Source organism: Dendroctonus ponderosae, unplaced genomic scaffold, assembly GCF_020466585.1.
Source record: "Dendroctonus ponderosae isolate FM_Combo_2020 unplaced genomic scaffold, Dpon_F_20191213v2 Dpon_F_20191213_3, whole genome shotgun sequence".
Lineage (NCBI taxonomy): Eukaryota > Metazoa > Arthropoda > Insecta > Coleoptera > Curculionidae > Dendroctonus > Dendroctonus ponderosae.
Window position 1 is genome coordinate 11,229,281 of NW_026018508.1, and position 14,147 is coordinate 11,243,427.

At 35.8% G+C, this 14,147-nt stretch overlaps 1 protein-coding gene across 13 annotated transcripts in view; it reads right to left on the reverse strand.

The window, feature by feature from the left end:
• Positions 1–243: 243 nt before the first annotated feature.
• Positions 244–14,147, reverse strand: part of LOC109546699 (tensin-1) — a 123,938-nt gene continuing 110,034 nt past the window's right edge. For 8 of the 13 annotated variants that reach the window (XM_019917762.2, XM_019917755.2, XM_019917759.2 and 5 more), the window contains 12 exons: positions 12,644–12,802; positions 9,547–9,785; positions 9,319–9,486; positions 5,822–5,988; positions 5,566–5,765; positions 4,922–5,245; positions 4,604–4,806; positions 3,553–3,615; positions 1,913–2,178; positions 1,556–1,856; positions 1,133–1,495; positions 244–547 (listed from right to left, as the gene is read on the reverse strand). In XM_019917762.2, coding sequence (XP_019773321.1) covers positions 388–547; positions 1,133–1,495; positions 1,556–1,856; positions 1,913–2,178; positions 3,553–3,615; positions 4,604–4,806; positions 4,922–5,245; positions 5,566–5,765; positions 5,822–5,988; positions 9,319–9,486; positions 9,547–9,785; positions 12,644–12,802 — 2,613 coding nt within the window. In that variant the 3' untranslated portion in view covers positions 244–387. The remainder of the gene's footprint in view (positions 548–1,132; positions 1,496–1,555; positions 1,857–1,912; positions 2,179–3,552; positions 3,616–4,603; positions 4,807–4,921; positions 5,246–5,565; positions 5,766–5,821; positions 5,989–9,318; positions 9,487–9,546; positions 9,786–12,643; positions 12,803–14,147) is intronic. The other 5 variants (XM_019917757.2, XM_019917758.2, XM_019917763.2 and 2 more) reach the window with 5 other exon arrangements.

Consider the following 14,147-nt stretch of genomic DNA (forward strand, 5'->3'; position numbering starts at 1 on the left):
AATTTTCCATAACAAAAACACTAACAAAGTCCAGAAAACAACAAGCAGTGAAAATGCTGATATTGAGAATATCAGCACATCACACAACCCGATACAGTTTGTAGGTTCACTTACAGGCACACTTAGTGTAAACTAAAACATAACGTGGCTGGTTTATTTACAAATGTTCTGTGAATTAGACAATAAAATATTTATAACATTATATAAATAAAAGACTAGGTACGGAAAAAAGGACACAAACAATTTCCAAAAAATAATAATTTATCTAATTTAAAATTATACCAAACAATAAGGGTTTCTTTCTTTACATTTAAGTAGTTGATAAATACTGCTCTAAATTTAAAACAGGTGATGCTATTATCAAACTAATGTGGTTTTTTATTCAATTTACACCAGGTTGGGTTTGATTCCATTTGAGGTCAAAACTTTATTGACAAAATTTACAATGGCTGTAGCGGGTTGGTCGGGGTCCAGTTCGGCAAATAAATGGCATTGGTTGTCTGGATTACTCACATTTGGTTTACGGGCGACAAATCCAAAAATTCGACTGAAAATATATTAAATATTTACATTATTTTCAAAGTGATTGCCATACATCCACATCTAAGGCACAAACTTGAACACAATTTTGCCTGCGATCACAATTTATCAAGGTATGACACATTTTGTTAATTTTGGGAATTTTATGCATTTTAAGCATTTAAATGTGTAGTTTTTTCCGTTTTATACCAGGTAGGATATGCGTCAATTCTTCGGATTGATAATTGAGAAGTGTAGTCGAACAAAGTGTAAAGTGCGACAATTTTTACTCAACCATTACACTGACCCACGTTTTTCCATAACCGAAAACACCGGGAATTTTGTTAGACTTCAAGATTATTTAGAAATCGCTAAAGTGTATACAAAATGTATTTGAACAATATCAAATAAAACACAACACTTAATCATTTTTAGAGAGTACTAATAATCACCCCCGAAGAAATACGCCAGTTTTTAATCCCCCGAATGATTCCAAAATATCTTTCAACATTGAACTAACATTTCACGCTGTTGCAAATACTAATTACTCATGTGGCAAATGTGTGCGTAAAAATGCTTAAAAGTTCGCACTTTCATAAAGATTGAAACTTACTTGGCACTTTTCGCTGACCCAGTTTCTTCAATATCCACCAGCCACTTGCGCTCCTCCGGATCCAAACCGCAATGCGAAATGGTGTTGATTGGATAGTGTTTTCTGAAGAACAGCTTCCTCTTGCTATCAGTTAGAGTGATTCCTTGGCCGTTAACTTTGAAATGAACGGTCGCTATGCCTGGACGATTGGCTTGATGCTCTTGATCATTGGCTCTTTGCAATAGCTGAGTTACCGCCTTTTTCACTGCATGAGGTCCAGTTAAAGACTCCATTTCCAATGTGCAAAGATAGTGAACGTTGCAAGCGGCTCCCTGGATCTGGATTTGTTGGTGAAGAGCTTGGGAGCTGTTTCGGCTGTCGTACCTAAAAAATCAACGGTTTGGCATTGGTTTCGTTAGAGGTGTTGGGATTGTTGAGTCTTACCTCAGGTCTCCTTCGGGTAAAGTAAGGCGGCAGGGCAGAGCAATCTGGGTGATAGAATGTTGGTAAATTAGAGCTGACAGTGAGCTGAATACTGGCTCATTGGTGCAGCCCTTCAAACGGACTCCTTTCGACGTGGGCTCGATCAAGAAGTGCCTGATTAGTTCGTCAGAACCTCCGGATTTCGCCTGGAGGTTTGATGGAACTGTAGCGACCCGCAGGGCTAAGCCGAAGGCTCCAGGAAATGAATTCGAATCTCTAACCACAAAAGTTCCTGGAGGTTGGTCCCGAAGCATGCTAATTGCTGTAAAATAGAATTTTGCTCAATTTGCTCATTTGCTCAATTTTTCTACTACGAACCTTCTTCTCTGGATATGCCTGGTTTATACCAAAACTTGCTGGTGTCCCTGACGATTTTTACATGAGCCGCCAGGACTTCGTGGGGCGCTTGGTCGTTTGCACTGGACGCTATTGATCCTCGTCGCGAATGTCCATAATATGTGGGTGAGGAGGAGCCATTCTGGTCCCGATATCCAGTGGCAGAAACGCTTCTTTGGGCTACAGCATGCTTGTATTCCCCATCTGAGACGCCATTGAGGTCGGATGGTGAGGTAGGGCGGTCCTTTCTAAAGACCCATGAAATTTAGATTTTTGTTCAATTCGGGATAGTGCTTAGCGAACATGCGGTGAAAAGTAGAAAAATTACAGCGACCAATGAATTTAACGGCTGTGTATTTTCTAGTTGTGAAAGGCAAATGGGATGCATGTTCTTCTTGGTTTGGTTTTGTGGTGATTGTCGCGTTGCGAGTGTTGAAACGGTGCAAACAGAAAGATCTGTGTTCTGTGCCTTGGTAAATTTAAGATAATTGCTGTTTTTAATTACATACATTTAATTAATGACAATAACATGCATACACTATGAAAGAAAACATGCTTCAGTAAAATTGCTAGTTTGTTCCTGAAGGGTGGACGACTAAAAAGTGATGAATCTGGAAGAGTTTAACTATGATGATATTGAATCGATACTAAATTTCCGGATTTTTACTCAAATATTGAAAATCAGCCCTTCAGTCGCATGATGATATTTGCAAGACTTTAGGCTTTTGCCTATTTAAAGGATTCTCTCTTTGAAAATGTAGAAGTTACCCATGCAAAGATTCATAAAATGGGCACCCTGTATATACAAAGTGCTAAACCACAAAAGGAACAATGGATTTAAATTTCTTAAAGATAATTTCAAAATATAAAATTATAGCCAAAAAGTCAAAAAATGCATGTTATGAAGCACAAGAACATTTTTTTTAAATAAAATGTGGTCAACTCTAACTCTTAGAGGGCAACAACTGGGTTAGTTTTTTTTCAACTTTTCATTTCAAAAAAGGTCTTTTTTACGAAAAAAATTTATGTTTGCATTACATTCTTGGGTTACGTTTATGCAAAAAAGTAGTATCTTAGTTTTCGCCCTGAAAACTGGACCATCCTGTATACTAATCCTCAATAGAAAAATATTTTATCAAGAATAGATAAGCTGCACCAATCGGGAATAGAATGTTTCGTTCATTTCATTTCATTATAATAATATTAAATTTTCGAACTTATACGTTTTGAAACAATTTGACGTTGAAAACCTAAGAATCAACATCACATATTGTTGCCAGAAAAGGTTCGTTAACTCTCTGTTTTGTTTCGTTGGAAGGTAAGTCATCCATGCAGACTTACTTCGCCTGCAAAATATTCAAATAGCGAACCGTGGACGACTAAAAAGTGATGAATCTGGAAGAGTTTAACTATGATGATATTGAATCGATACTAAATTTCCGGATTTTTACTCAAATATTGAAAATCAGCCCTTCAGTCGCATGATGATATTTGCAAGATTTTAGGCTTTCAAATGAATAACTTGAGAACCTTTCCAATAGTGATCAATTTACAAAATGTGCAAATCTAGTCTAAACATCGAATCATGCCACGTTTTTCCACATAGAATTCGTTTACGTTACCTTTCAGGGGAAAGAGACCATTTGGCATTTTTAGTCAACGTGGCTGATGGAAAGCTTAATCGTCTATAAATTTGATAAATAAATCACGTAAATAAATGCCTTGTATTCATAAGATTGATATTTATCAACAAAATGTACAGGATGGTCTAGTTTTCAGAGCGGAAACTTCAGGGATTGGAAATTGAACAGTATTCTAAGCTCTATTTGATTTTTTTGAGTTTCTCGAATATAGTTTATAATCATGTAAGTTTTCCTGACTGTATTTCTAATTTCTACATAAACAATGCTCCTGGGTTTCGGTCATTTATTTAGAATATCAGAATTTAGTCATTAAACAACAACGTTTCGGTGCTTTTCCACCATCATCAGTTTGTTCGTGTAGGCGGTTGTTTTGCAGTCCTAAAACGTGCGTAGCAACAACCGCCTACACGACCAAACTGATGATGGTGGAAAAACACCGAAACGTTGTTGTTTAATGACTAAATTCTGATATTCTAACTAAATGACTGAAACCCAGGAACATTGCTTATGTATTGCTTTTCGATTTCAATCCCTAAAGTTTCCGCCCTGAAAACTGGACCATCCTGTATAATAATCCTCAATAGAAACATATTTGATAGAGAATAGATAAGCTGCACCAATCGGGAATAGAATGTTTCGTTCATTTCATTTCATTATAATTATATTAAATTTTCGAACTTATACGTTTTGAAACAATTTGACGTTGAAAAACTAAGAATCAACATCACATATTGTTGCCAAAAAAAGTTCGTTAACTCTCTGTTTTGTTTCGTTGGCAGGAACGTCATCCATGCAGACTTACTTCGCCTGCAAAATATTCAAATAGCGAACCAATCAGTCGCATATTTTCACCGCGTTAAACCCAACTGATGAAAACTAACAGGCTCCAAACTAGCCCTGAAATTGGCTGAAAAAACACAGTGACTCGGACGATTCACAGAAGCAATTGTTCCACTCAAAACGGACCTCAAACTCTTCGCAAATTCGTAACTCAAGAGAGTAAACTTGAAGACAAAGAAAAGCGACTTACCTCTGGGTTGTAGGACTCTTGGGAGGCAGGCGCTCATGGGACAAATCGAACTGCACAGAAGGGCTTGAGGAATTGAGGTAGGGCGTTCGAGCCAACACAGGAAACGCTGGTGTTTGCGGCCTTGGAGAAGAACTATGTGATGGCGATATATCAGCGTCGTTGGGCGTCGAAGGCGACCTCCAAGTGTACGAAGACTGCTCGAACTAAACAGAAAATCTTTAACATCTCCGCACTGAACTTTCGGGTTAAATAGTATGCAATGAATGAACTATTGACTAGCAAGTAGCAAAAGTGTATAGAAAATGATGTGGTTAGTACCTGAGACCATGCGGTCGTGTTAGGGCTATTACTAGAGTGTTCAGAGCCGCTTGATAGGTTAGCGATGAGATCGTCTAGAGCGCCAAGCCGAGAGTTCTCGTCTCTTAGCGGAGACTCAGCACTGGAGCCGTTTGCAATACCCACCGATTGTTGGTTGTAGCGGACTGGCTCAGAACTGCCCAAGTACTGGTTCTGACGGTACTGAGACTTCTGCTCCACTAGGGACAGGAGGCCGCTATCCACTTGGTCAGAAGCGGTCCGTGAGGGCGGCCGCACTATTTGTCCCAGCGGATTCGCTGCAAGAGCCGCCACTGGATCGTGAGTCTGAAAAGTTAGGGTTGATGGTGTTATCGTGAGGTTAGAATGGAATCTAGTTCTACAGAAGTTACGGATTTTAATGTGGACGGTGACAACAACTTTTCATTAAGTTTCTATTTCCTACCCTGAAAAGTAGTACCTTCTGGCAAAGCTGGCGATTTTAAACCTCTTTTAAACAAAACAAAGCTTGAATCTCATAAACAGCTTGATGCTACAGGAAAGTTTTCTGATTCTGCCTAATATAGGTAAAACTCCCGCAACTTTATTGTCATTAAATGTGTGCACTATTGACTTTGAGCGAGTTATTGATCCGCATGGTTACTTACTTGGGAAAATTTTTCATGGGCTCGTTTCACAGTCATAAAAGGGCGTTCATTCTTAGCAATTGTTGAGTAATTGGACTTGATGGTGCTGTACTGTGAAGAACTGGGCGTCACCCCATTTCTCTGCATTGTATTGATATGTAATGGTATCGTATAGTCATCGTCATCGTCTGCAAAAGCCGTGGTATCACTTGTGTAACCATCTGGAAAACCAATCCAAAAATTCTTATTTGCTTCCAGTGTTTTTTTAATGGCTTACCAAGTCTGTGACTGGCTGTGGGTCGCATGTGCCTGGACTGAACCTGCTTCAGTTCGGATAACAGCCGCGTTTCATGAGGCTGGCGCTCTTCTTGCAGCCTCAATTCTCTTCGTTCTTTGAGTTTTTGTTGTTGTCGTTGCAGCCAGGTAAGATTGCCATTTGCGTATCTGTAAGCAATAAATAGCGTCTTTAGCGCAAACTGTTGGAAACAAAGCTGGCGGATTGTGCAAAAGTCAGACGTTTATTATGCGAGCATTAAGTCCGAATAATCTGCTGATAAATTATAATGGTCATCGAACTCGACAGAAGCTCCGTTCCAATCTGGTGGAAGACTTTTCTTAATTTGGTAAGACAGGTACCCATGCGGTACTACGAAGCAAAAAGGTACCGCTTTATTATTATTAAGTTTCACCGTACAAGCCACTTAAACAAATAAGTCTTCGACCGCTTTTTTCGTTGGATTAACTGGGACAATTTTCTGTTTGTGGAAAGAGAAATTCGAAGAGTTGCCTCAAAACGATTAAAAATCGAAGCACAAAAAATTAATTACTAAGTTTGGCTATTAAAAGCCCATTTGAGCCAATCAGGTAGTGTCATACAATAATGCAAAATGCTGCAGAAAGTACATATTTTTCGTGTGTTTTTTGGGGTTGCGATTGGTTAAAATTCTTTATTTCCAACAGAGAGTGGTTTTCTTCTTCTGGTAGAGTTTTTCGAAAAATCACGAAAATGTATCTAATATTTAGTTTCTCGTAGAACGTCGTAGAATTTCTGAATTTTACTACATTGTTAGTTTCTGTTGCCAATTTTTAACGGAGATTTTCGGATGACCAATACCGCCATACGTTGGAGATGAAGATGGCCTACTATTAACTGAAACCTTGTAATAGAAACATGTTTGTAAGTCCGAATTAAACGTTTAATACATTCTGAACATCTTCGCAATCGTTCATATAATTTTATACATTTATTCTCGGTTGTTGGATGTGAGATCAGCATTTTTTCTGGCTTTAAAATATTAGTTCAAAAGGAGGCTTGCTTTTTAATGCATTATCGATTTCAGTTGAATTTTTCTTTGAGGATTTCAAAAGAAGGAAGAGCGACTTCCAAACAAGCAAATCTGACAATATTCTAAATATTATATGATTTTCCCTGAGTTTATAGTTTTTCAGAAATTTGTCGCATATTTCAATTATTAATTGAAAGTTATTTTTTGAATCCTTCAGAAGATCATTAGTGGTTATATCTGGCAAATTTTGGAAACAGAATTTTTTTTCTAAGTTCAGCAGATTTTGAAAAAATGTCCATTTCATATTCTGCCTCAAAAATTTGCAGTTTGAAATTTTCTGAAGTCAGCAACTCAAACATGTAGCTTATTTCCGATAAAAACCGGCGAAAAGTAAGAAAAGTGGAAAATACTAAATTCCATGTTATAAAGCGCAAAAACTCTTTGTATACATGTAGTTAAAAAACTGACTTAGTTTTAGCGCTTTTACAGTTATAGAAAAAGCGTTAGTTTTTAAACACTTTTATTTAAAAAAAAACGTTCTTGTGTTCTTACAGCGTAATATACAGGGTGGCCATTTTCTGAATCTTTGTATGGGTAACTTCTACATTTTTCAAGATAGAGAATCCGTTAAATGGGCAAAATTGGTAAGAATTTGATTGCCTATTCATTACCGTTTTCAAAATTTAGGTACCCGACTTTTTAGGTACTCATACAAAGATTCATAAAATGGCCACCCTGTATATACAAAGTGCTAAACCAATGGATTTAAATTTCTTAAAAATAATTTCAAAATACAAAATTATAGACAAAAAGTCAAAAAATGCATGTTATGAAGCACAAGAACATTTTTTCAAATAAAATGTGGTCAACTCTAACTCTTAGAGGGCAACAACTGGGCTAGTTTTTTTTCAAGTTTTCATTTCAAAAAAGGTCTTTTTTACGAAAAATTTAATTTTTGCATTACATTCTTGGGTTCCGTTTATGCAAAAAAGTAGTATCTTGATAATATTCCGCGTTTTCCATAATTTTTAAAACATTCAACCCTGAAAAGTTCACATATTGTGATTATGAAAAATTTGGTTACTTCGAAATTGGAAAATTAACAGACCGACCGCAAGAAAACATATAAAAGGAAGCAAATAATAAACGTGAAGAAACTGCAAAATGAAAACATATCTTTGGTGTTTTTTTACTTTAGCCCTGATTTAGAGTCATTACTCATCGAAACCTTCTTTTACATAAAAAAATCTCTTAATTTGTTTCTTAGACAATACCGTTTATAAATGTGCAAAATGTTGTTGATTAAAATGCGATTTCTTAACAATTATCTACTGTTAATGGAATCTATATAAACACGCAAATAACGTTTTATAATATAATAGTTTCAAAGTCTAATTAAATGGGAGCTGCTTGATTAAATATGTTAAGCAGTAACAATTGAACAAAATGACAGACAATCAATTGTTTTCCATTGGCTCATTTAAATGAATAGCCAGCCTACGCTTCACGTGCTAAATTAAGATGCGGCTTATTATGGTCAGGATCAGGAATAATCAGTGACGTTCCACAAACAAAATTAAGTGGGCATTTCTGATCGTTTTTAAATGCTTAACGGGTTTATTGCAAAAATTCCCAATAATAATAATTGCTAAATCTTCATTGAACATTGAATATAAACCCCGCAGAATTAATAAAGACCAGGTTTTATCTCGATAAAATGTGCGATACTCTTCCTAATGTATCTCTGTTAGGAAAAATGCCATCTCGTAGGAGGATAAATAATATGGGTATGGTCAGTAATTTCGATCTAAGTGGGTGCAGCAGGCTCAGCGATGCGATAATAATTGAAAACACGTCCTTTTTTTGGCCTGCAAACGAATCAGCATATTTTCTTGTTTTGGACACAATATTTAACCAGATTTTATGCTGATGCAGTCGATTCACTTCCAATCGACGCAATCGGCCAATTAAATCCAAAGTTAAATATTTCAGAACCGAAACCAAACCGAGCTGTTAATTACACTGTTTTAAAAACAAACAGCCTTTTTCGTGTCATCGATCCATAACAGTAGACATATTTCTCCGCCAACCAAGTTGATTTCTCACAGTTTCTCAAATACGCTTTTCCATATTAGTCTCAGCCGCTTCCTTATTAGACAAATTCAAGTCACTGTAAATACGTTAAAATCGATAGTATTTTAGTTATATAAAGGAAAAAAGCCTTCAGGTGGACAAAGAGGCTGTTTAAATTATTCTGCGCACACAATCGCGGGAATTCTTTGTTCTAAGTTTGTCATTAGCAAATATTTTCTTCGGAATGTTTACAATATAAGCCAAAGTTGAACACTAATGTGACCATAAACTAACACTGCTAGAATGTGTGTCGGTGTAGAAACAGTTTAAATGCTAGAGGAAATGGGTTAATGGATCACCGCCAGCATAGCGCCAGATTTAATGAATTTCGGAAACTATCTAACAAATTACTTACGTCTCGTGAAAATCCGGAGATTTGGAATTGTTCCGAAACTGACCAGGAGGCGACAGGCTTTCGGAATCGGAATAAGGGCTGGTTACTGTAGAACTGGTCTTGAAGCTCACTTTATCAGGGCTTCTGCGAATGGTCCCATCTGTGTAGCTGCGCTTTATTGGGTCAAACCTAAAACACCCCAAAAATAAATAATTACATGTCGACTAGCGCTGCAAAACACCATCATACCTTTTTCTTTCATCTTTATAAAATTCCTCTCTATATTCCTTTTTGAGTGGTTGTGCGTTCAAGGCACTTTGTGTGAATAAGTTATCAATGGGATCGCGGTCTTGTAAAGGGGTTTTTCGTTGAGGTATCGGCGAATAACCGCATTTTCCGACAGAGGAATAAGTCGAATTGTAATTATACGATGGGTCAGCTTGAAAATTTGGCACTGGCTTGGCGGAAGGGTAAACTCCAGTTTGAACCTGAAAAAAAAAACATTTCATAATTCAGCATCTTCCAGCCTAATTCCAGCGGAATGTAATCTTGAACGCTCATTAATACCAAAGGCGTTATCTGAATGAAACATCAAGAATTTTAGTGGCTGTACATAATTCTCTTTTAGCGCGCTTCGTCTATCATCAATTCAGTTTAAACCTCTTAAGTATCGTTTTACTGAGCCATTTCCGAAAAACCCAAATAAAATATGTTCACAGTTAGTTTAATCAGTAAGGAAATGTTGGCGCCTTAGTGTTTTGAAATCAGCCGCTTGTATAATACGGATGTTTGACTTCGAGCCGTGTTGAAGATGTTTGCGTTGTCATTGAGTAACAATTTTACAATAATGGTTCAATTTGTTGGTCCAATTGAAGTAGATAATATTTTAAAAATTATGAACACAAGTGCGATTTTAATTGAGATCGGAAAATTTGGATCAAAAGTATGACATTAAGTCAGATGAATCTGAACAAACTGAAATAAACAAAGCCAAAAAAATCTAGTAAAAGCAAACAAACCGAATATCGAATTCAACCCAAATGAACCTAGAAACCCAAATCAACACAAACTCACCCAAATGAACCCAAACAAACACAAGTGAACCCAGACAAACGCAAAGAAAGCTACATAAGCTCAAAAAAGCTCAATTGCGCCAAAATAAAACGAATCCTACCGAATCTAAATAAACTCAAAAAAATCTAATTTATATTCAAATTCTAAGCAAGTAATTAAAATGAAAAATATGATGCACACAATTAAAAGTTCGTGAGGTTTCTTTGGCCAAACTAACCCACTAATAATATTCGATTATCTGCAAGGCTTCTTGCCTAGTAAACCGAAGTTCCCTGAATTAACGGTTGATTTAAATTCAAACAATCAGACACTCAGACACACATAAGCACAAGTAAACTTAAACAAACTGGAAGAAACAAAGCGAAAACTCCCAAACAAACACCAATGAACTCTGGTTAACGCAAACGAACCCAATCAAACCTAAACAAATGATCCCAAACAAATCCAAATAAAACCCAAAGAGCTCAATCACTATTTCGGTATGCTTCAGATCTATGTAGCTGTTGGGTTCAATAAGCTCAGACGAACTCAAAAAACTCGAAATGAACCCTAACGAACAAATTAAGAGTTAGAAAGATGACAATGTGCACATGTTCAAATGTTCCTAATGTTTCTCCAGCAGTTTCAACGCTCAACAATATTTGCGAGTGTTACAGTATATTGTCTTCAAATGTTATTCCCTCAAGAGGTCTGTAAGTTAAAAGAAACAAAAACTCTATTTTTTGGAAACCAGAAACCTGGTGTTAATGTAGATTTTTATACACAGTAGTTTTTGTATTTTAATTTCAATTGTCCAGTTTTTATGTAAAATCGAAGTCTAAATTACACACATTCAAATGTGAATATCGAATTTCAATGTTTGTATTTTTGAAATTTATTGAATTTGCCGAAACAGAAAATGTCTACACAAAATTGATAAAATATTCCTGCTGGTTGGCGCTCAGAACGCAATTAATCGCAAAAGAAATACAATGAATAAAGAATGTTTTTCTTATGGACTTAATTATTTTGCAGGATTTAAAATTGTTTGTCGAAACCGAAAATGATTAAATAAAATTGATGAGATTTCTGTTGGTTGCAGCTCAGAACGTTGTATTTCATCTCAAAATAAACACAATTAATTAAAAAATCCCTGAAAATAAATGAACGTAATGGAAATATATTACATTCATTCATTTTCAAGCGACTTAGTTTGAAGCAAAAAAAATTAGAAATAAAATAATTTAGAATTGCCAACTTCAATTTTATGAATTACAAATTATACAAAAGCATTCTTATTTCTTCCGATTACATTTTTCTTTATTGGTAGTGGAGAAAACGCTTTGGATGTTTTACCAAATCTTTATACCAAACATGAGGCTTCTTAAAACTTTTACACACATTTTATGTCTTCTAAATTCCAAACTGTTAAAATATTTAAATAGGTACTTGATTTTTTCATTAAATCATATTAGGCGATCTTTAACCAGCATTTTCCTAATTCAGGCGAAAATTCGAGCCCGGAAAAGTTGAGTTTTCCAATTTCCAGACGATTTCAATAATTCAAATAGCTTTATTAATATTTCAAATGCAACTGTGTTCAGCTGGGCATTAAAATACTCCATGTGCAATTAATCTTCTCGAAATATCACTTCTTCTACATACAATTTAAAAAATGATTTATTTATCATTAAACAGTTTGTGGAACGTGAACTTGAACACGTTATTGAGAAATTTACTCCACAACAATTAATCTATCTACTATTATTTACACCAATCGATTAATTTGTGAGATAATTCCGACATAAGTAGGTTTATCAACGTATTCCTTATCTGATATGTTTTCGTCGATCAAATTCCGAACTGGCTTGGCATAATTGGACGCCCACCACCACATGAAATGCCTGTACAATGAGAAAACCCGACATTTATTAGAAATCGTAAAATGACACAGCCTAATAATTTCACTGTTAAATGCGTCTATTTTCCCGTAATGTGAGAAAATTGAGTCAGTCAACATGGTGTTTTGAGCGGATAAAAGCAGACATTATGTCACAGTCGGTGGGTGCGCTTATAGGCTGTAAAAAGGGCAGAAAATGAGAAATAATCAGTAAAGCCTCGGCAAAAATAAATCATTCACATTTGCGTTACTGCACTAGAAAATGGATTTTGTAAGCTTTTGACGGTGATGTTTACAGTCCGCACACTAGTTATCAAGTTCAAAAACCTGATCTCAATGATGTGAAAAAATCACTATTATCTCCTCGTCACTTTTTCCCGTGGAATCCCTTACCTTGGCTAAAGTATCGCCATGACTTTTATTTACACTGGCTTTGCGAACAAGACTCGGACTGGATAAACCTTTTGAATCCCCAATCATATCTTGGTTGATCCCGTAGCTGAAAGGTTTGCTGTTTTCCCTCGCGTGATACGGGATTTCCTTTTCCTCTTCCTGAAATGAAGAGCAAATCCACACGTTAGTCTGCAACATGCTAAATGGAATTTAACGATTTATTTAACACTTTATTTAGTTTTCTCATCGCGCTCGCACTTGTTTATATTTGCAATCGAAAAAGTATGTTAAGACTACTTCCTCATTGCAGGTTCTCTATAACAAACACGGAGGTAATGCAAGAGTGCATCGAAGTTCTTGTAGGTAGAGACAGTTTATTTTACTGAGCACACATTATCGGCAGAATATATATACCGGCTTTTAGAGTTGCGCTTGTTTAGGAATTTCGTTTATGTGCTTTATTTTTAATGCAAATTTACTTAATACATGTACACAAAAAGTATTTTGGTCCCCAAATGAGTCAGTTTGTTTTACGAGACCCATTTGGTGCAGACTTTATTAGAAATTGAGTTAATTGATTTCAAGGAATTGAGCATGAATGAAAAAGTCTCTACGCAGATTTATTTAGAAAGTAAGTTTGTGAAGAATTCCGGAACATTATTGCCTAAAATTGAATCCACTTGCTACCAAATTACCAAAACCTGACCAATGTTTCTCTATTTCATATGCAAATTAAGCCAACTAACAAGCAACTTTTTCAGATATCTATCTATAACGCGGTGTCTTGTAGCAGCCGAAAAATTTCAACACCACCGGAAGAAATGTAATTTTTCGATGCCAAACCAGTTTTATTAACATTTCTGACGATAAAATCTACATTTTAAATCGCAGCTCGTGCAAATAAAAATTGTTTGATACGTACCCTACATCTACACAGCGCTGAAAGCGCACAAGAGTTATTTTTGGTTCTTCGAACTAATTTCTCGTTTTTAATGGAATGCTCGAGTAAACAAATTATGCTAATCAATAATATGAAAGGCAAATTGAATACCGCAAAGATCATCGGGTTTTACAAAATTGCATGCTAATTAATATTGAGTACCTAATTGAAATTCCTGCAGTATTAAATAATAGCAAATAGTTAAAATTCCTGCCGTATAACGTTGGAATGTTAAGGATGCCATAACTCATGTGATCTTGATTGGTTTTTGATCTTTTATTCGGCTTTTACGCATTTCACCAACTAAGCAAACGTTCAATTACCTCTGAAATTTTTAGATTTTGCGGTTTAAAAATGGGTTTAGTCCAACTTGAACCGATTTTTTTTTAATTCCAATATGGAAGGTTATCTTCGTTGGTGGTGTAAACTAAAGATGTTCAGATTATGTAAGGAAAATATGGAATAAATACATTTGTTTTGCAGTATTCACTTTTCAATTTCAGTTTTTTATGAAGAAAAAATGAGAATAGGTACCCAGAAATAACAATGGAATATTGTAAAAGC